Genomic DNA, 21,573 nt, shown 5'->3' with positions numbered 1-21,573 from the left:
GATCAGAATAAAAATAACAAAAACTTCCCTATTAGGACAGAAAAGGTGTTTGGGTTGTTCTGCGAAGAAGTGACCTAGGAAAACGAAATTTTTAGAAGAAACTAAGAAAAAGTGGTGAGCAAAGGCGAGAAAGTCGGACAAAGCGACCATGCTTTATCTGAAAGACGTGAAAAACTACGGAATCCTCGAATATTATTGGCCGAGAAGAAGTTTTCAGGTAGGGTAACTGGAGCTCCACAAGAAAAAGTCGTCCGGGTGGCAAACCCCACCTATGAATACAGAGCCAAATCCATAGAATAACCTCGTAGAGAAGGGTCTTCAAGTACATAATACTGGTATTAGGAGATGCAGCTTTTCGCTACGACCTCAAAGATACCAATTTTACAATAACAAATCTAGCTGGACGGCCACAACTACGCCATAAACAAGCCCAGTTCCACCATTTTTTCTTTCGACGCAAAAACATGCCTCCTTCATTTGCCCAAACAGTGTCCAGGACAAAGAGGTGCACTAGGTACTGTCCGAGTGTGCGATACGCGCAACCTCGGTCACTTGCGTGTGACCTCCAAAGTCCGGACATGCCGACGTGATGATCTGGTTGCTCCTTCTTTTGCACCGGGGCCACAGGAGCGTAAGAGTGCTTTGAATGGTCGCCGGCAAACGAACAAATCTAAAGCATAACATGTCTTTGAAATTCTGAACAAACTATGATCGCAACCAATGTCAAACCTGTGCAAGACGTGCTCTATATTCTTTTCTCATAATTCGTAATTCGGTTTCCAGCGATGCCACGAGAGGGAGACGGAATGCTTAGGAATGAATGAATAGCCAGCCAGCAAACCACCGCCGATGAAAATGGTCTCATTGAAATAACCACTCTAACTAACTTCAGCTGCATCCCACTACCACTTAAAACCACCGAACTTTATGATTCCTCATGGTCTGTTAGAGTTACATTGTCTTTAGTTTGCATTTTATGTAGCCTGTTTGCCAGCGTTAATTAGGTAGAAGAGGACTTCTTCGGTTTCCTTTTTTGAAGTACTTTTTAGAGTTGAATTCCTTTTGCGTGTGTTTTGAAATCGGAAAAGGAGCAGGGATTCACCGACAGTGTCAGTCAATATATCAAGGGTTATTTTTGAGACGGTAGATAGGCTGCCGGTGTATTGAGTTATAGCCAGTATTGCCTAGCGCCATTCTAAAGCTGCGCAATTATCTACGATATGAACGTGGACGACACAACAGATGAAAAGCTTGCTTATCTTCAAAATCTGTTCCCGTCAGCAAATGCTGAGGTATTGTTAGATCTCCTGGTAAGCTGTAATGGGAGCGTCAGAGATGCCACTTTACTTCTAGATCTGTCTGAAGAAGGTACGCAGTTGGAAGAACAGCGGTCTCCGCCTAGGAAAGTTGCGAAGGTCAAAGGTCAGCAGTCATTATCAAGTTTCTTGCCGTTGCAGTCATTGTATAATAGACAATCAAGACCCTCTGGTAAACCAATTATTCTTTATGGGAAGAAGGATATTGAATTGGAGCTAAAGTATTGCACATATCATACAGATGTGCTTCCTGAAGAGCTTGCAAATAGACTTTTGAAATTTACCATGAATGAGCAGAATTCAAAGCCAAATGAATTTTATCTCTTTGGTAATAAATGTGTTTCCAATTGCCGTAGTGCGATTTACAGTAACTTAAGTGCTGAAGAGGACGATTATTATTATAACGGGATGCGTGTACAAACTGTTAATAGGTTCAACGATGATATGGTTATTACTCGTAGTATTATTGAGAAGCTTGTCAATGAGCAGCTTCAAAAACGTTTGACTCTTCCATTTCAAACGAAACCGGGTGATTGGAAAAGCCCAGTCGTGATATCTAATATATATGCAAAAGACAGTGATCTTCAGTGGCACTCGGACAGGATGACTTATATTGGACCTCACTCAGTAATAGCGACGCTCTCATTGGGTTTCTCGAGGGGTGTGCGTTTTCGTAGAGTGTATCCATCTAATTCACAGATATATACTGTAATGCCTGAACACAATTCAGTTCTGATAATGCATGCCGGTTGTCAGGAGGAATTCAAACATTGCGTTCCCCCTCTACCAAAGAACCACCAAATCTCAAAAAGTGCCATAAATCCTATTTCTCAAACAACCCGTGTAAGTCTTACATTTAGAGATTATAAGGTGAATACTTATGAACCTGTGCACTGTGATAAATGCGGGTATCCAATGGATCTCAGACGTATATATAAAACCCCAGAAAAAAGAGGTCATTACATCTGGTTATGTACTAAGAGCTATACTGCTGGTAATGGACTTAATAACAAACAGGAATGTGGAGGTCTGAAGTTTGCAAGATTCAATCATCCACTTCCTACTACGACGACTGAATCTGAAGGTAGTTTTTGGGTAGCAGATGATGACTTCGAGGCATTAAAATTCTGTACTAAGTAGAACTCACTATAAACGAATTTAGAGACTAATTGTCAAATTGTCATTCCATAAAAATATGTAACCCAAAGGTTAAGTGAAATACTAATTGACTAATAATTATTGGGAGGTGGTCTTCTCTGGCGAACGTACTCGTATTACATTGCGAATGGATGAAGAGTTGAATCAGCCCCTTAGTGGTATTTTTCGGTATGCTGAAGAATTAAGCAAAGAGGATAGTGATACCAACGGTTCACCAACTACCTTTGAAGACCAGTTGACTGAGAATCTGCGTAGCGCAGTGACCTTCTATGATTTGATTTATTTGTTTCAAAGCATAGGGATCATCAAGAAGGATAACGTTATCTATAAGGCACTTGCGGTAGGGAAAATAAATTCTGGGAGCAGGCTACTTTTCTTACTATTAGTGGCCAGAAAGACTTTTTTGAAGTTACTTCGGTTAGTTAGGCTATGGTACGCCTTAAAAAACGTATTGCCGCCAGCTTCGATCAAAAAGAAATATAATGAAACCAAAAGTCGTGTCAAAAGGAGTATATTACGCCTTTCAGTAGACCTGCTAGATACATTGGTCTACTTAATAGTTGTTCTAATTGACTTATTTAAATTTAAGGTTTCGGATAGTACTAGGAAGCTATCCCGGTTACTTTTTTGGATTCTGCCAGCGTTGAACTTTGCACACTAGTTACCTTAAGCTATTATTAAGGTAATGGTTAGGTACAATCGATAAAAATATTGGTGTACGTAACACTATATATATAGTTAAAAAGACTGTTTTATATATTTAATCCAACAAGCAGATGTATAAGGGGATGATTTCAGAAACAAGTCCCAATTTACAAACCTAGTTCCTTCAGGAACGCCTTATTGTTAGGTTCTCTTCCTAGGAATTCTTCTAAGCTATCCTCTATGTCACGTAAACCACCTTTTGCTAGTATAATATCCCTGTACCGTGTACCAACACTCGTGTCTAAAGGATTTGGAGCAAACATGGTATGATACATATCAGCAGCAAACACTTCTGACCACATATAACCGTAATATCCTGCAGAGTAACCGCTCATAATATGAGAAAAAGAATCGTAGCCTTTAGTCAGAACATCACCATTGGATATGAGAGTAACCTCTTCCCTTAAATTATTCCACAAGCTTTTAATATCTAACTTATCCAATTCCTTGTCAGTATGAACAGTCATATCAAAAAGTGAGAAATGAAGTTGTCTGAGGTTGGACAAACCAGCATTCACGTGCTTAGTTTTAATTAAGGAATCCACGAGTTCATCTGGAATCTGCTCACCTGTCTCATAATGTTTGGATAATTTCAAAATTTGATCTTTGTTCCAAGGCCAAAACTCCAACATTTGAGAAGGAGCCTCAACGAAGTCCCAAGGGATAGAACTTGGACCGTTTAGGTGTCCAATTCGAGATTTTCCCACTAGAGCATGAATACCATGGCCCAATTCATGGAAAAAGGTCACGACCTCGCCATGCTTCAATAACGCTGGCCTCGTGCTGGATGGTTTGGAGAAGTTACAAACCAAAACCGTAACAGGATAATGGCGAGTTCCTTCTTCCGTTACATATGGAGAGTACAAACCAAAGTTAGCAGCATGTCCATATTTGCCCTCCCTTGGGTGAAGATCAAAGTAAATCCAGCCAACAAACTCGGGGTTGCATTTGTCAAGATCCCAAACAGCGAATTGTTTCACATCTTCATGCCACACGTTCTTCCCGCATTCCCTCGTTTCCTCAACAAACTTCAAGTTGAAAAGCTTCTGATAGATGTTTAGCATCCCGTCAATAGTGTGCTGCAAAGGGAAATACTTAGCAAGTTCTTCTTCATCAACATCAAAGTTTTCCTTCAAATACTTGTCATCGTAATACCGGTAATCCCAGCTATTAAAGCTACCATTGTAAGGAAGCCCTAGCTCTTTATATTCCTGTTCTTTCAAGGATTTCAAGTTTTCAAGATCCTTTTTACCTCCTGGTAGTAACTTATCCTTCAAATCGTACAAAAAATTAAAAACAGTTTCCTGTTTCTTAGCCATTTTCATCTCTAGCTGATAACTAGCATACGTAGGGTGACCATGGATCTCAGCAAGCTCATTTCTCAGCTTCAATGTTTCAATCAAAATCTGTTCATTTTGAGGGACCTTATTTTGATCGCCAATATATGCCCGTTTTCTAGTTTCTGGATTTTTGGCAGTATTTAAAACAGGATGGATATCTGGATATTTGAAGGTCATCTTATACTTTTCAACACCATCCTCAATGACTTTTTCAAATTGCCCCAAAGTAGTCTCAGATACACCAACCAATTCATCCTTAGTAAAAGCGATGTAATCATTCTGCTCACCTAAATTATTACTGAATGCCAAAGAGTTATTCGCTAACTTTTTTTTGATTTCTTTAATCTTATTTCTGCTTTCCTCAGGCAAACCCATACCAGCATGAATATAATCCTTGTTTACATTTTCCATGTACCAATATAGCTCCGGATCATTCTTCTTCAAATTTTCATCATCCTTATATTGTTCCCAGACCTTGCTAAACTGTGAATATAAGTCATATCTCGAAGAAGTTTCAATGCCCCACTCCTGAATCAATTTTGTAGCTTCAATGCTAGCATCTCTAACCTCCTTATCAGCAGATACGTGTTGCAAAAACGTTAACTGAGACATGTAACCGTCAGTTTCATCTTCATGGTCGATAACCGCCACCACAAAGTTTTCTAAGTCTGGAGTCTCCAAACTTGCCACGGAGTCATAAAATTTGGTACCTTCATCAATTGCCTTCTGAGCCAAAGATACAATCTCATCAGCAGCAAAGTCCCATGAAGGAGCCAGCTTTGGCGAGAGTAGGGACGACATGTTCCTTTCCTGGTTATGCACTGATCGATTTCCCGCGATTGCAAGCGCAGGAAGGAGAAGAAAGCTAACAGTAGCCGAATTCTTCAAAATGTTAAATCTTTTCAAGAATTGAAGCATTTGAAGGAGGGATCGGAGACACCGTACACTTATTCAGTGTTACGCCCACAACTCCCACAAATACAGAGCTTATATATATGATTAGATACCCGAACACCATCTAACGCATTCTTATGCCCGCAGCAAACATCATTTTTTGTAATTGCGCTCCACTTAGTCATGCGGCATAGGTGAAGTTATTAATATAATATTGTTAGCTTCTTCCGATACCAGCCACATTATGTTAGCAAACAATTGTGACATCTATATCCTGCTATCCATATTGATAGGCCATATCTTTACAGATAAGCGCTTTTCCCATGCACCTTGCTTAGGTGGATTCCTGGAATATCTCATACTACGTACGTACTATACTTTGCTCTGCCTGAATAAACGCAGTAGCCAATCACATTACTGGGATTTTGTGTTACCCGGGTTTAAAATACCGTCGTCCCCTGGAAAATGTCGGAATTGCTTCACGATCATAAAACTCAACAAGGAAAGAACTTCTGCTCTGTAATCGCTAGCATTTTAGAGTTTAAGCCCAACATATAGACGTACGGATTTATCATGGGTGAAAAACTGGAAGTTGCTGCACCTTCTAGATCGATTTTGAACGACAAGTGGGATGTCGTGCTATCTAATTTGGTGGTTAAAGCTGGGTTAGGGTTCAGTGTGGGTGTTCTCGCTTCGGTATTATTTTTCAAAAGGCGTGCATTTCCAGTGTGGTTGGGTATTGGGTTCGGTTTGGGTAGGGGTTATGCAGAGGGTGATGCAATTTTCCGTTCTCATGCTGGTTTGAGGACTATGAAGGCTTGAGATGACTTATTGTCAGCCGTTGCCATTATACCTTGCATTTTTTTAACGATAAAAATTCCACACATGGTGCACTTATGAATATGTATGTGTTTGTATCTAATCTATCCTTTCTTATATATCAAAAAACACTACTAGGATTCATTAAATAATTACAATGAGGTGAGTTGTATGGTGCATTTTTAAGATTTGCGGGATGCGTATTACCTTTTTCCCACTAGATAGAAAAGCCCGACATCATCTCGAGTTGTTCTGTCATTCTATCATCTTCGTCTTGTTTCCGGCGCTTCAATACTTCATTGACTTCAGCATCCTTTTTTTGATCTGCAGCAAGTAGTCGGGCTTCTAAAAGACTTGGGCTATTTGCCTTTTTCGCCACAGCCTTAGATTGGGAAACAACCAAATCCTGTTTGTCTAACTTCTCTATCTGAAGCTTGGTTTTCCTTCTTTCTGCCTTGCTTATTCTTCCATGATTTGCTTGTACTTTCAGGGCCTTACGACTCTTCTTGGAAGCCTTGGGCATATTTGGACTATGCAAACCAACAGCGATGGTGTAACTAAGTCAATGGAGATGGTAAAGTTATCCAATTTTCATCGAGCGTCTTGTTCAAACTTGAGTCTTGTCATCGTCTTTTGCATGAAAAAGCAATGCATCAAACATACATTGTAGAAAGTTGAATCGATTTACCGCGCTCCATGTTTACTATATAGAAGCACTAAATACCTTCAGTGGTTCTTAAATGCATAAATAAAACTGATTGGGAACTGGTGAGTTTGATATTCACCCGTAGAATCCGAATTATTGCAAATAAAGCATGAAGGGTAAATTATCATGTGATAAAAAATTATATCAGATGTATCTCATGGGAGAAAAACATTTATGCAGAACAACATTTATGGGTTGCTACAACACCTGAATATACATGTCCATATACATATTCATATGGTGAAATATAGCCAACACTTTAGCTGTCTAATGTTACATTAATGCGGTAGCCCTTTCATTACACTGCATACACAGTTCGGGATATGCATTATATATGTCTGGGTGTATTTTCAAAAATTTTCAAAAAAGCATTAAATTTAAAGTACATCATCTCATCGATTACTTGTAGCGGCCTCACTTTGAAGCTTTAGGAAGTGATTGCACTGGTAATGGTCTCTACTCACAATAAGGACAAACCTTGGGATACACCTGATATTGACAAATGGAAAATTGAAGAGTTTAAACCGGAAGATAACGCTTCCGGCCTGCCATTTGCAGAGGAGTCCAGTTTTATGACTTTGTTCCCAAAATACAGAGAAGCATATTTGAAATCGACTTGGAATGATGTCACTAGAGCACTTGACAAACATCACTTAGCCTGTGAATTAAACTTGGTGGAGGGGTCTATGACTGTAAAAACCACCAGAAAAACGTACGACCCTGCTATCATTTTGAAGGCCCGTGATTTGATAAAGTTGTTAGCCCGCTCTGTACCTTTCCCACAAGCTGTGAAAATCCTGGAAGATGATGTAGCTTGTGATGTTATTAAGATTGGAAACTTCTCATCCAATAAAGATAGGTTTGTTAAGAGAAGACAACGTTTGGTTGGACCAAATGGAAATACCTTGAAAGCCCTTGAATTGTTAACTAAATGTTACATTTTGGTTCAAGGCAATACCGTGAGCGCCATGGGTCCATACAAAGGCTTGAAGGAAGTACGCCGTGTCGTCGAAGACTGCATGAAAAATGTTCATCCTATTTACCATATCAAAGAATTGATGATTAAACGAGAACTGGCAAAAAAGCCAGAACTTGCAGATCAAGATTGGTCAAGGTTTCTACCTATGTTCAAGAAGAGAAACATTGCTCGTAAGAAGCCCAAGAAGATCAAGGAAAAGAAGGTATATACACCATTTCCTCCTGCTCAACTACCTAGAAAGGTTGATTTGGAGATTGAGACTGGTGAGTACTTCTTGAGTAAGAATGAAAAGAAAATGAAGAAACTAGAAGAGCATAGGAATAGGCAAACTGAAAAACAACTAGAAAAGGCCAAAGAGCGTGCCGAAGATTACATTGCCCCAGATGAAAAGGAATACAAGAATGCCTTGAATAGCCAAAAGAGGTATGGTGAGGATCAACCCTCTGAAGGCCCTCAAAAAAGAAAAAAATCTAAGCATTAGATATTATATATTTTAGGAGGTGCTCAAACTGTATAATAACCATTCTTTATAATTATGTGTTCGATAAATGCTTTTGAAGATGGCCATCATCTCAGTCCTTTTACGTCGGAGACTATAATGTCAACGTCATCACCGGGCTGCGGTGTAACGCGTGCTAAATGATTTTTTAATATTAAAACGCGTTGTCTTGGATATTTGGAGGACGATCCGTCTATTCAATAACTACTTTAGACCAACTAACAAGTTGGCAAGTTAGCTATTCTACGATGGATCTGCTGAACCTGCTACCAGGGAAAGCAAGAAGGAAAACTACCTATAAAATAGAACATGAAAAATTAAGTCAAGAAGCAGGGTATATTATTATTAAACCTTCAAACGCCGAAAATGTGTTCGCCAACGCTATTGTTGATAAAGTTAGAAATAGGTTAGAGGGGACTATAAGTTCTCCTGATCGTCTTGATACGTTATCATCAAAACTTAGCGAGACGGTAGGAAATTTGTATGATGGTGAAGCTCTTGAAGAAGATTTTGATCCCAACATTGATAATAGCTTCAAGGGTATGGTTAATTCCTACAATGTTAATTTTGAACATATCAAATCAAAAGGAACTATGGACCACAATCGAACAATTGATGCAATTCCTCTTCCAGTGAAACTAGACAATGGTGGCATTTTTGCTTCAGAAAGTAATAATCACTCCTTGCGAGATTCCAAGACTGATACAATATCCTGCAATTCATTAACATCCAACCATACTCAGCATGCAAGGTCAAGTTCTGGGATTCATACTGCTCAACTTCAGGAAACTCAAAAAGTTATTACTGATGTGAAGTCGGCACTGTTCACCTCATCATCTATATCTTCGAACTCTAATTTGCAGAAAGTTAAAGCAACCCGAATATCTGCACCAAATTTTAATACCAACGAAGATAGAGGTTACACACAAACTCAAATTATAAAAAACATACAATTTGATGAAGGAAAATATTCTGAGACTCAATTGATACCAGAAATTACTGATGATGACGACTGCCGCAGTCTGCATAATGCACAAGGGCCGGATTCACAAACTTTATCTACATTAGCTGATACCCTGGAAAGTAAGTTATCGGAAAAACTCCGGGCTACTGTGCCCAACCAAGTAATATCACAATCAAATAAAAAGAAGGAAGAACTTGCGATACATAAATTTCAACGCGATTTAGGAGAAGCTGAGGATGAAAATAACAAAGTTACTGAGCACATTTTGCCGTCCTATGTTGCTCTTCAGAACCACATTTTTACTAAGGAGGCATTTTTAGATGACTTCGAACTCTCGGGACAAGAAGTCGATTATTCATCGACGGCTACTCGAGTAAAAGAAACAGTATCGAATGATATTTCTTCTGATGTTTCCTCTAATACAAACGCTGTTTATGATAACCTCACAGATAATTTTGGTACTATTACAAGGGATGCGTATGCTGAAGAGGCCAAGCCACCATTACTTCCTTTACAGTCAATGAAGAATACTGTAGGACAGGATATAATTCTTGATAGCAGTTCAGATGAAGAACATGCTAGCAACCAATTTGCAACATCAACAATGGTGAAAGCTGCTCTTTTAAATATTAAAGCAAAAATTTCAAAAAACATGAACCTCTCAAAAAACGCTGAACAAAGTATAAATTCACCTACTCTTAAACAACTATTCATATCATTAAAAAAAGCTAATAAAAAACAGATATTAGATCATAGGAGAGAAATTACTGAAAAGAGGGGCATTTCGTTAGAGCAGTTGGAACAGGAGAGGGAAAAAGTTGAAGATTTATTGGAACAAAAGATTAAACGAAACAGAAGAATAAGATTACGGGAGAAGAAGAAGGAAAATGAACTTCGGCTTAGGTACGAAGATATTAATAACTGTAGTACAGGAAGTAGTGATGGAGATGCGAATTCCGAAATCCCCGAAAGCGATACAAGTGAGGAGAGTGATGATATTGAAGTTGATGAGACAAATTTACTAGCAGATGATGACGAATATTCGGACATTGATGTATCTGATATCCAGAATTCTTGCAATAAGAATATAGAATGGACTGCTAACAATAAAAAACAAGAAATAGCGAATGAGGTAACAGAAGAAGAAGAAGAAGAAGAAGAAGAAGAAGAAGAAGAAGAAGAAGAAGATAAAATAATCGTTAATCGCCATTATCACCACAAGTTTCGGTTAGCAGAAAATAGATTTCATACAAGCAAAGCACCTAAGAATACGATCGATCTTGGTGCTTATGGAGATAATCTAAACCTTGGGAATGCCGGATTACCAAACAACGATGAGTACCTGACTTATAGGATTAAGAAATTTGAAGGGCTATCTCCTTCAAAATCAGCTACAACTGAACTCGATGTCAAGTCAGATTTGGCAGCTGAGTCATCTATTCTGGAGACTATTAAGGATGGTAATTGGAGGCTAAAAAAATCAGGAGAAATTGAGACTGGTGAAGAGGAAGAACCTAAAGAAGAAGGCGAGGAGGAAAAACGTAAAATTGTCAAAGAACTTATGCTCAAGTTAAGGTTGCAGGAGAAAATCAAACGACAAAAACAAAAGGAGATGCGCAAATTAGGTGTGAATAAAATGGTTGAATTGGAAGCAGATGAATCTGAAGATGAGTGGCATGGTGTTGGTGGTGTTGACTATGAAGCCTCTGACGAATATGATTCGGATTTAGATAAGATGATCGATGACTATAACAAAAATGAATTTGATCCTGTTGAAATTCGTAAAATTCTAGCATCAGAAGATCTTCAACATGATAAAAACATGGTTAATAAAATCTTGCATGATATTAAGACTGGTGGTTTTCGGAAGAGAGGTAGAGGTGAATTGGATCTTGAATTAAGTGAAGATGAAGATGGCATCCTGCAAAGCTACCGAGCTAAAAGATGGAATGAACAGAAGCAGAAAATGCTAGACAGTGAACATAATACTTCCGTGAAGTCTAACCCCAAATCGCTTCCTTTCTTTGAATCTATGGTCGATGAATTTACTATCCCTGTTGAAAGAGCCTTGGGTACTCCTGATTCTCCACCAGCCCAGTCTACAAATGTTTTAGAATTGAAGCAGAATACAAAACAAAAGATAGTAATATCCGAGCATTTTGTTAAACAGACATTGTCTTTTTTAACTAGTGATGAAAATATGACCAACATGCGATCAGAAATAAATGTTGAGAAACCTAACAATGATAATGACATTTACAGTAGCGAAGTCGAAGACCTCTATACTCTGAAGGAAACTAGTACAATTAAGGTATTAAACACATATTCTGGCAAGCCTATTGTTAACGAAGATGAAGATGGTGCTGAATTTGGATTTAAAGCTCCTTCTGTAATGCAGACTTTTGGTTCGAGAAATGATGTTAACGATAAATTTAAGGATGGCTTCAAGAGCGTCAAAATATCCAATAAGTATAAAACTTTGGGTAGCTCGAGAGCAGCTATCACATTCTTAGGAAAGAAAAGGAAATTAATCATTCCTAAACGCTCTTCAAAATCCCCAAGGGACAGCGCACATCGTTCAATAAAGAATAGATTAAAACATCAAGCATTTTTGGAAAATACTGATACTTTTGAGGCCTAGCTCAAAATTTATTCAGCAAGACATATACTATATATACTACATAAATATTTTTTGACATTAATAGTGATTACATACATAGGATCCATCATGCCTTACCAACTTAGCATGACAAACCTTTTTCTTATAACTATAATACAGCTTTTTGGGGTGAAATAATAACTGGGATCACACTTGGAGGAGCTGAATAGCAAACTCTGAGCTCAAAGCTTCTTATAGAGAGCTATAGGATATTTCCGAACAAACAACCTGCTCTCCGCCAAATTGATGCACAAACTTGGAACCATTGGGTTCAAGAAAAAGCGAACATTGTGAAACCTCAGATCTAATATGCGCTTGGTTTTCTAAAGTCGATTTACCTGTGTGTTTTAGTATTTGATTTGCAGTTTCAGAGGTTTCTTCATGAGGACATGACTCAGAAGTTACTGGATTTCCATGATTACGAATTTTACATTTTGTCAATATTCCACTTAGGTTTATTATTGGCCACCAGTGTAGATGATTCTCTTTAGCGGCAGGAAGTGGCTTAGTTGTGGTAACAGGTTCCACAAATTTTGTTAAGAGATCTCTAGAAGTCACTGCCTTTTTGAAATGATTCATTTTATACCTTGTGGAGAAGGAACACACATAGCTAGAACCAACAATAGCCGTCCGAGCCAACTCCTGGATATTATGATTCAAATTGAAAAAAGGTGGTGTTCCAAGAACTTCTATGGTAGATCCGTGGCGGCATGCTATACGATCATAATCACTTATGCTAAACCTTTTGCTTTGTGAGCTTGCACTGACAAATGAACATGTATCCAAATCCAACCTAGAAATGGACATTACGGTTTCATCATCGGAATTACACTCCAAAGAATCAAAAAATGGGGTTGAAAACTCGCTCTTTTCCTGAAAGTTCAAATTTTGTGGCATAAGTGCATCCACATTAGGTATATGCATCTCAAATGAATTCCAGTTCATCAAACCTTGCCTGATAACTGAAAAATCGGCCCCAACAACCAAACCATGAAGGGACGACAAACTACTATTGAGATCAAAGGAGGGGTTGTCTCTCTGAGGCGCGGAACCCTCATAAATCCGCAAATTATCTTTAGATTCATTTTCTGAAGGGTTGCGAATTCTCTGCAATAACTTTAATGGTCGCAACTGAAAAGGTGCAGGATATTCCGAACTTCGAAACCTTGTATGATTCTTATCAAACACTTTATTCGGCTCCAGAAAGCACAAATTATGAGAAATATCTTCGAATTCACTACCAAGTTTCTTCACTGTATCCAAATCTATTTGATAACCAGATCCACCCTTATGAAACTTATCAATTAAAAACTGAGCCCGAATACTCAAAGACATCAAATGCGCCATAGAAGACTGATACCTCCTCATTTGCTCCGTCCGCTGATCACCACATGACTGTTGAACCGCAGAACGACATGTATACCGACAAATATCACAATTATGACCGTTACATTCAGAACCTCCACAGTCCTGAGCTAGTTCAAACAAACTCCAACTCATCTGGATATGCAAGTTAAGATCTACCAACGATTCTTGACATCTAGTAAGTAACCTATGAATCTCATACTCTGAAACAAGCATCATCTGATATGTCTCTCGCCTTAACAAAACTTGTTACGGCTGCCGCACGTCTCAGATCCTAGTTTTTGAAATGAACTACCTTGTGTCTTTAATACTTAAAGGGACACAAAATCTCTGTTTGTTTGTCAGATCCTATACCAGTGGACTTGCCACTTCTTGAACGACTGACTGCATACAAAAAATGTTGTCGTTTAAGTAATGATTACTGATTCTATCGGTTGCTTACCTTCCTGCCATATAGTCTGAATCAAGATGAAAAAATGACATAGCAAGCCGGGGTTTCATCGAACATATGAAAAAAAAATTCTGTGCACCAATATTAAATACGCTGTAAGAACCAGCCATCAAAAACGACTTAGGTCACCCCGCAATCAAACTTGACATGCCAGACTCATAGCTAGTTAGAACCAGAGAGTTATGTGTCTAGCTTGTCATGGTTAGCTAGCTGCAATGATGCTTGACTATGGAGGCATGACGTTAAGTGTGTGTTTTAAGAACGTTGCATTTAATTTTGCTAATTTTCATTTTTTTCATTTTACAGGAATGAAGATTACTAGAATTTTGCTTTCCATTTTCTATAATTTACGGAGTTTCTTCTATATCACCTGTTGGGCTAGCAAGAAAGGTAAGCTCTAGCCGTGTTATACTGTAGGCATTGCAGCTTTTTAGGAAAGCGTTTAGCATTATCTAATGATTGATGGGGGGAAGAGAAAGGGGACGGGCGCGTGGGGGTTTCTCACCGTGCGGAGGTATTGTTCCACCGAGAAAAGTCATGGAGAGGACATATATGTCCATGGATAATTTAATAGGCCTTTTGTTTGAGATTCGATGATTACTATCAATAGGACAGAGAAGGTTCTGTGTGGCTCCCAATCAGCATATAAATACCCAGGGGGGAAGGGGAGCAAGAAGCAGCAGAGTGTTATTATGGTCACTATCTTTCTGACTTATCTTTTAATTATTTCGGTTAGAAAAGAAGATTAGACACATAAATTTAGACGGACCTTTAGAATGTCATCATTATACGTGAAGACGCCATTGTTGCGGCGGGCATTTGGTAAACCAAACATTCAAATTTCCAAGGTCCCTCAGTTTTTGGTCAAGTATGAGTTCTTTCAACCAAGTGGTAGTTTTAAAAGCAGAGGGATTGGAAACCTTATTTACAACAAAGTATCTGAAATCCGAAGAGATCCTGCCAAGCAGCCGCATGTATTTTCTAGTTCTGGTGGCAATGCAGGGTTAGCAGCAGCCACAGCTTCTCAAAGAATGGGTATTCCATGTACTGTAGTGGTGCCTACATCGACAAGACAAAGGATTATAGAGAAAATAATGGCCACAGGGGCTACTATTATTTGCAGAGGTGATTATTTTGCCGAAGCAGATTCTTACCTAAAAGATTTGATGCAAGAGGCTGCGAACAAAAATACTAGGGATAAGAAAAATGTCCCTATATATGTACATCCTTTCAATCATCCTCTTATTTGGCATGGCCACTCGTATATCGTCGAAGAAATTTTGGAGTCATTGAGAAACGAGAACATTCCATATAGTAGAGTAAAGGGGATTGTTTGCAGCGTTGGCGGTGGTGGTCTATACAATGGAATTATCGAGGGCCTCGAAAGGCATTCACTAGCAAACACAATCCCCATAATTGGGGTTGAAACTGAAGGCTGCGAAGTTTTACACAAATCTTTAATTGCAGGGAAACTAATTACTTTTAAGAAGGCTTTGAGTGTTGCTACATCTCTAAGTGTCCCAACAATAACGAAAGAAACTCTAAGGTATGCACAGAAATACAAAACTAAATCATTAGTCCTTGGTGAGGGTGAAGTGCTAGATACTTGCTTAAGGTTTACTGATGAAAGCAACATAGTTACTGAACCTGCATGCGGTGCAACATTGCATCTGGGTTATCATCCGGCAATTCTTCATAAAGAATTAGGTCCTCTAAGTTCAGAAGATATTGTTATCTTAATTGCGTGCGGTGGGTCCGCGACTACATTGGCTGATTTAAGAGAACTAAAGCTAAAGTACAATCCAGTTACACTGGATGATTCACCTGTTGAGATTCCAGGGCTAATAACGGAGCAGGTTTTGACTGCCTAAGAGATCCCAATTTATTTTTTAATTTCTTATGTTTGACTGAGACTGCTTTCCGCTTATTGATACGATAACTCAAGATCATGTTTAAAATTCCACTTTCTCATTTATGGGGTATTTTTTGTCTTTCAATTAGTGTAGGATCTTAAAACTGATAAGAAAGACCCTGAATAGTAGAACATTTTACATTTGGTTGTGCAACATCTAATCAACTACACTATTTGATGTATTCCACCCAGGACCTTTCGATATTAGCGTACCCAGCTCTTTGGGAAAGCACCAAACTACTTACAAAATGGGTCGTTAACCGGGTAGTTTGTAATTTAGAAATGTTACGCTAAATGCCCAATTTTTTTATCCGTTATTGGAAAGTTACTTCTAAATTTTAGAAATTCTAATTACCAGTGTCAGGGTCAGAATCCCAAAGATAAAGGAACTGATATGAGTGTGCAATTCATAAAGAACTTCCCCTCAACACTTTATTGAAGATTCTACCTTTTTTTAAATCGGAGTATATAAGATGTTCAGGCTTGAAGTTTTTTCGTCATGAATTATGTATTTTATTTATTAACATGTTTAGTTGACCCACAAAACAAGCAAAACATGATTGGGGCAGCTGTTGCCCAAACTTATGCTCACTTTAAGACTTTCTTTTAATTATATAACTCATCACTTCAATGAATAAAAAGTGGTCAATAATTCATCGAGTTTTGATTCCACAACGGACGTATTTTTGAAGCTCAACCAAAATAGACAACGGTTGGTTAATTAATATGTAAGCAGAATATTGTTATTATTGGAATAGTAAGTTTTACGCAGAAATTGAAATAAGTACAGGGTATTTATATCATTTAGGGTATCCAAGCCATTATATTTCTGCAATATACTATCAAAGTGCCTCAAGAGCATATTGATAATATCCGAGTATCTCACTATTCATAAAAGTTACATTCCATTTCGGAACAACGGTCAGATATTAGAAACAGACATGTCAACACACCCACACACCCAAAACAACGGAACAGAACGAAAACAGTTATCGTGGTGGAAGGGTGTTATCAACAAATCGAAACATATCAAATCATTCTGGTAAAATAATTATATGTGCAAGGTCTGAGTAAAAAAACTGGTCCATAAGGTGCTGGTACATTATTAATAATTAATTAGTCACTCATTATATCATATTTTATCATAGTTAATATTGTTTTAAAATATAACTGTACGTGACTGACTGTTGTAACACTCGGTAGCAACAAATTATAGCTAATATTATTTATAATTATTAATAAAACGAACCAAGGTACTTAATGTTCCTGATTTTGGTTCAAGGAGAAATAAATAATAAATTCCTTTATATTTATACCTATTAATCGTTAAATAATATTTAAATTATATTATTAATAATAATAATAATGAAATATATGAATAACGCTACGTAACTCATTAAATCTTGGAGTAAGAATTTTCTAAATTGCCCCTCTGTTATAGATGTGGAATGGAGATGGACAGAGAGATGGGAATTTGCAATTACGATTGAGTTTGGGGAGGTTAAGGGGAAGTTACGGGCACAAACGGTAAGGAAGGAGTTTAAGGTGGGAGAGGATGAGGAGATGAGCAGCTCTCCAGTTGATATTGAGATACCCAAAGGTTACGAGGGATCGTTCTTCCAATGGTTCCAGTGGACAGGAGAACATCCTGAGGAGGAATTTGCTAATGGGGATGAGTTAGCCAGGCTGTTCAGTGAAGAGTTGTATCCGTATTGTGTAAGATACTATGCGGAAGCACAGAGAGACGTAGAAGAGGAAGAAGATATGTATTAAGTTAGACAAAGTATATAGCGCCTAGAAACCGTGAATCTTGATGTTCTTCTTTGGGATGGCCAGCTGGGTGATCAGGAACTCGCAGACCTTGGCTCTCTGGTCGCCCTGCAACTGGATGATCTCGCCCATCTCGTCGTCCTTGACCATGTTGCCGTTGCAGCCAAAGTCCTTCCGCAATACCTTCAAGATGCGCTTGAGGTCGTACTCCTCGGGGATGCCCTGGACGGTGGTCAAGGTTTTTCTGCCGTTTCTCTGCTGGATACGGATGTGGATGTAGTTGGAGGAGGAGGCTTCGTCGTCGCCGGTGTCAGCAAAGGGGTCGAACGACTTGAGGTTTTCGATAGACATGGTGGCGGTGGGGTGTGAGGTAGAAGGTAAGCAGAGAAAATTTTCAGCTGTCCTTTTAAAAGCGCGCACCTCGCGTCTTGGAACGCATTCGCTTATTTGTGAACCATATTCTTATCTGTATAGGTGTTAACCCGCATTTCTCTGCAATTGCCCGTCTTTCTTTGGCGTTGGGACAACGCTTCCTTTCAAACACACTTTCCAGGAACTCCTTTGTTTCCTTGGGTAACACTGTTCTTCTTCGCTGTTTATCTCCTGTTAGTAAGGCAGAGGCTGGGATTACAATGAGACTCGTCACACATACTTCACCTAGCAGACCGAATTTTGTTCTAGATTACAAGATGTATAAATTTACATAGTTCCTATTATATTAAAAGGATGGCACTTCGTCTAATAGATGAAACAAATCTAACTCTGTAAAAAGTAGATTATTAAGTGGTACTCCCACATCTTCATCTGTAGACTTTTGAATATTTGGATTGAAGGCAGTATTCAGTTTATGGACTAGGTCAGTATTTCCTCCATTATTTCCAGTATTTAGGTATAAGTCCTCAACATATGGATGCTTTGATTTTTCATCTTGATCATCATCAATTTTTACTTTTCCTTTCGGGGTATAACTGGAAGTATATGTTTTTTCAAGCCACTCTGGAAAACTTTGATCTGGTTGTTCCATATTATAATGCTCAGCAAACATTTCCCAAGTTCTTTTCATCTTTGGTTTCTCATGCCATAGTTGTGCCAAAATTCTTGACAATTCTAACTGCGGTACTATGCCTCTAAAAAATCTTGAATAATAACTTCTAAAAGCCATGAATTCATTAATCTTTTTTCGTTTCTTAGGAATATCAGTTTCTTCACTGTATGCTATACTCTTGTTATTATTACTTTGTTTAATATCTTCAAATTCAAAATTTTGTTGTTTTATGTACCTGAGAAGTTCTTTCGGCGGTTCGGGTATTTTCTTTGGTGGACCAGATGTCATATACAAATTAACACCTTCGCATTTATAATAGCCTTTTTTCTTGTTATAGTTATCTTGATTCTTGATTTCTAAAATCTTTAATACACTTGACCCCTTCCTTCTTCGGGACCCCTTTCTGGTCTTTGGTTTCTTGATTTTTACCCTGAACATAGGGGTCTTATAATTTATTTCTGACATTATTCGATTTTCTGTTTAAACTTGATGTTTAAAGAAAGGAATATAGATAAGAAATACTATTCTACTTTTATAATTTTGTAAAAATTGTATCCCCTTTTTAATTTGTTTTTAAAATTTGTTTCAAGTTGTGACAGGAACGTCCGAAGCTTAAATGATATAAATACTAGCACCAGATCGGGATGAGATTTTTTTTAGATCCCTGATTCAATACAAGCAACAGCACTAAGACTAATGAATAGAATACCCATAATTTCATTACTTAATCCTTCTCCAGGCGATAGCCATAATATACGGCAAACTCTCACATCTTCATCAACTTTTTCCCTAAAGAAAGATACCTATGAGGCCGATATATTATTAAAAATGAGAAATGAACTAATGAAACTCCACTCTAGCATCTGTTGTACAAATATTGAAAATGGTGAAGTAAATTTTATTCTGAACAAAGTACTTCAGGTATGTATAAACTTCAGAATATTCAATAATTAGTTCTTATACTAATATTAATTCAGGGACTTAAAATTTTAAGCTCAGATCAGGTTTTCTCAAAACCTGATCGTGTAGTTATCCAAAATATTTCACAGCTTACAGCAATTATTGTCAGGCTTGTGAATAAGAAAGAAGACATAATAAATCTTCAGAAAGGATTAGTGGATCCTAAGGAAATACCAGAGGCAATATCTAAAGAAAAGTGTGGAATAATTTTCAACGTGGTAACACAAGATATGATGGAAAATGGTAGGAAAGGAGGTAGCTCTTCTTATAAAGGCCATAGGCTACCAAAGAAACATGTCCAATTACTGGAAAGTTGGTATAAGAATAATATTGAAAACCCATATCTCAATGACACTGATATTAGAATATTAATGAGAGAAACAGGTTTCTCCAGAAGTCAGGTAAAAAATTGGGTAGCAAATAAAAGAAGAAAAGACAAACATTCTACTATTTCTCCAGAATTATCAGATTTATTAGCTAACTAATAAGGATTATAATATGTATATTTCTCTATACCTAAACGCGAATTTAATTCTCATTTCATTAAGTTTTCTCCAGTTCAATGTAGAAAAAATATATATATATAAGAAGCGAACGACCACATATTAGACTCAGAATCTTCGAGTGAAGATTCTGAGTCTTGTAGTAATTCAGCAGAAAAAAAAAGTGAAAATGTTATGTGGTCGTTTTTCAAGGATTGAAGATGTTTTTAGTTCCCTGTAAAGTTCGTTACTCCGGCCCCACCGCCGAATTCCAATCCCTCAACCATATCAGAGGCAGGAAGATTGTTGGTAAAGATATTTTATCCAAATTCCCCGATTCCAAGGCTTATTTGGCCCGCCCCGACAAGGTGGCAACCCTCGACGCAATCCTCAATTGTGAACGTGATGGCAACCACCAAAGACTCCTTTCTGAGTTCCACAGGTTTGACGAATATTTAGACCTAAATGATGCCATCCATGGTACTACATAATTATACAATCACTAACTGCTAATCCATACATTACCCTTTCAACATCCTTTCTTACACGTGACCAATCAGCTCTTCTTTGAACGAATTCATATATCTCTTCCTGTGTAAATATTCCTTGAAACTTCCCAACATCACATATCATTTTTCCTAGTTCTTTAGAATCTTTATTAGATACCAAAAATATTTGACCTACAGTTTTCAAACCGGCAAACAAAGGAATAATCTGTTTCTGTTTCAACTTGTTCGCGATAAAATCATAATAATAGTTTAAATCACAAATCAAAAATATTGCCCCATCGGTAGATATTATATTTTTTTTGATATTCTTAACAACCTCGTTAAAAAACCTCTCGCCCACCTCCTGCTGAAAAACATCTATCGTCCCTTTGTCTGTTGCGCCAGTCAAAAGGAAAAAATGGTTGGAAAGCAATTCGACAATCATTGTGGCACATTTTGAAGGTTTAATTTCGCGGTTCTTAACTGTAGAAGGGTCTGGATTAAAGTCCTCCGGCAATTGATTGGAGTTGAATACAAACAAAATCTCGTCCATTAATTTATTAATACCAATATTCAACCCTTCCGCAACAAAATCATCTAACATCATCTCAAAATTCTTTTTTGTCTGAATTAATTCATTTAAAAAATCTTTATTTTTATCAACTATTTTTTTGGCAATTAGCTTGTCCCGGAAAAATATTGAAAAGATTTGGAGGCCTTTCACTAATATTAATTGTTTTACACTCAGTACACTCATTATATATGTTCTTATTCTTTGCTGTCCTGAGTTGCTAGATAATATTTTAAAATTAGTATTTTCTTGGAATCTTTTCTAGGATAGTGAAACTAATACATATTATATTATATATGATGGATCGACCTATTTTATCTGTAATCAGTCAGTACGACGTAACTATGAATCTCACATGCTGTGTCAACATATTTTTTCCTGATCAGAGCGCTATGCGCGGTAAATCTCGGAGCTTCCATGCAGGTGTTTCTTGGACGTCAGCGCTGATCACAGATAACGAACGATATGTCATCAGGAGTCAAAAAGCTTA

The 21,573-nt window shown here is 37.8% G+C and overlaps 12 protein-coding genes and 1 pseudogene across 12 annotated transcripts; 8 read left to right on the top strand and 5 right to left on the bottom strand.

Annotated features, from left to right (window-relative positions):
* Positions 1-1,220: 1,220 nt before the first annotated feature.
* Positions 1,221-2,456, top strand: Ecym_1013 (uncharacterized protein; the record flags this gene model as incomplete). Its single annotated transcript, XM_003644041.1, has 1 exon — positions 1,221-2,456. The coding sequence occupies one exon, from the start codon at positions 1,221-1,223 to the stop codon at positions 2,454-2,456; it is 1,236 nt and encodes a 411-aa protein (XP_003644089.1).
* Positions 2,457-2,601: 145 nt separating this feature from the next.
* Ecym_1012 (uncharacterized protein) lies at positions 2,602-3,135 on the top strand (the record flags this gene model as incomplete). Its single annotated transcript, XM_003644040.1, has 1 exon — positions 2,602-3,135. One exon carries the CDS (start codon positions 2,602-2,604, stop codon positions 3,133-3,135), a length of 534 nt encoding a protein of 177 aa, XP_003644088.1.
* A 151-nt stretch (positions 3,136-3,286) lies between these two features.
* On the bottom strand, positions 3,287-5,437 carry PRD1 (metalloendopeptidase; the record flags this gene model as incomplete). The annotated part of the gene is made up of 1 exon (XM_003644039.1): positions 3,287-5,437. The coding sequence occupies one exon, from the start codon at positions 5,435-5,437 to the stop codon at positions 3,287-3,289; it is 2,151 nt and encodes a 716-aa protein (XP_003644087.1).
* A 549-nt stretch (positions 5,438-5,986) lies between these two features.
* MIC10 (Mic10p) lies at positions 5,987-6,235 on the top strand (the record flags this gene model as incomplete). The annotated part of the gene is made up of 1 exon (XM_003644038.1): positions 5,987-6,235. The coding sequence occupies one exon, from the start codon at positions 5,987-5,989 to the stop codon at positions 6,233-6,235; it is 249 nt and encodes an 82-aa protein (XP_003644086.1).
* Positions 6,236-7,387: 1,152 nt separating this feature from the next.
* On the top strand, positions 7,388-8,398 carry KRR1 (ribosome biosynthesis protein KRR1; the record flags this gene model as incomplete). Its single annotated transcript, XM_003644037.1, has 1 exon — positions 7,388-8,398. One exon carries the CDS (start codon positions 7,388-7,390, stop codon positions 8,396-8,398), a length of 1,011 nt encoding a protein of 336 aa, XP_003644085.1.
* Positions 8,399-8,664: 266 nt separating this feature from the next.
* On the top strand, positions 8,665-12,021 carry MRC1 (chromatin-modulating protein MRC1; the record flags this gene model as incomplete). Its single annotated transcript, XM_003644036.1, has 1 exon — positions 8,665-12,021. One exon carries the CDS (start codon positions 8,665-8,667, stop codon positions 12,019-12,021), a length of 3,357 nt encoding a protein of 1,118 aa, XP_003644084.1.
* A 210-nt stretch (positions 12,022-12,231) lies between these two features.
* Positions 12,232-13,620, bottom strand: VAC17 (Vac17p; the record flags this gene model as incomplete). The annotated part of the gene is made up of 1 exon (XM_003644035.1): positions 12,232-13,620. The coding sequence occupies one exon, from the start codon at positions 13,618-13,620 to the stop codon at positions 12,232-12,234; it is 1,389 nt and encodes a 462-aa protein (XP_003644083.1).
* A 1,011-nt stretch (positions 13,621-14,631) lies between these two features.
* Positions 14,632-15,726, top strand: CHA1 (L-serine/L-threonine ammonia-lyase CHA1; the record flags this gene model as incomplete). Its single annotated transcript, XM_003644034.1, has 1 exon — positions 14,632-15,726. The coding sequence occupies one exon, from the start codon at positions 14,632-14,634 to the stop codon at positions 15,724-15,726; it is 1,095 nt and encodes a 364-aa protein (XP_003644082.1).
* A 1,433-nt stretch (positions 15,727-17,159) lies between these two features.
* On the top strand, positions 17,160-17,540 carry Ecym_1005 (annotated as a pseudogene).
* A 21-nt stretch (positions 17,541-17,561) lies between these two features.
* Positions 17,562-17,888, bottom strand: Ecym_1004 (uncharacterized protein; the record flags this gene model as incomplete). Its single annotated transcript, XM_003644033.1, has 1 exon — positions 17,562-17,888. One exon carries the CDS (start codon positions 17,886-17,888, stop codon positions 17,562-17,564), a length of 327 nt encoding a protein of 108 aa, XP_003644081.1.
* A 367-nt stretch (positions 17,889-18,255) lies between these two features.
* On the bottom strand, positions 18,256-19,047 carry HMLALPHA1 (transcriptional co-activator mating type protein alpha; the record flags this gene model as incomplete). Its single annotated transcript, XM_003644032.1, has 1 exon — positions 18,256-19,047. The coding sequence occupies one exon, from the start codon at positions 19,045-19,047 to the stop codon at positions 18,256-18,258; it is 792 nt and encodes a 263-aa protein (XP_003644080.1).
* A 231-nt stretch (positions 19,048-19,278) lies between these two features.
* On the top strand, positions 19,279-20,027 carry HMLALPHA2 (homeodomain mating type protein alpha2; the record flags this gene model as incomplete). The annotated part of the gene is made up of 2 exons (XM_003644031.1): positions 19,279-19,503; positions 19,560-20,027. 2 exons carry the CDS (start codon positions 19,279-19,281, stop codon positions 20,025-20,027), a joined length of 693 nt encoding a protein of 230 aa, XP_003644079.1.
* Positions 20,028-20,507: 480 nt separating this feature from the next.
* On the bottom strand, positions 20,508-21,269 carry Ecym_1001 (uncharacterized protein; the record flags this gene model as incomplete). The annotated part of the gene is made up of 1 exon (XM_003644030.1): positions 20,508-21,269. The coding sequence occupies one exon, from the start codon at positions 21,267-21,269 to the stop codon at positions 20,508-20,510; it is 762 nt and encodes a 253-aa protein (XP_003644078.1).
* Positions 21,270-21,573: the final 304 nt, after the last annotated feature.

Source organism: Eremothecium cymbalariae, chromosome 1, assembly GCF_000235365.1.
Source record: "Eremothecium cymbalariae DBVPG#7215 chromosome 1, complete sequence".
NCBI lineage: Eukaryota > Fungi > Ascomycota > Saccharomycetes > Saccharomycetales > Saccharomycetaceae > Eremothecium > Eremothecium cymbalariae.
Note: the sequence above shows the minus strand (reverse complement) of the source record. Positions and strands in the feature narration are given on the sequence as shown.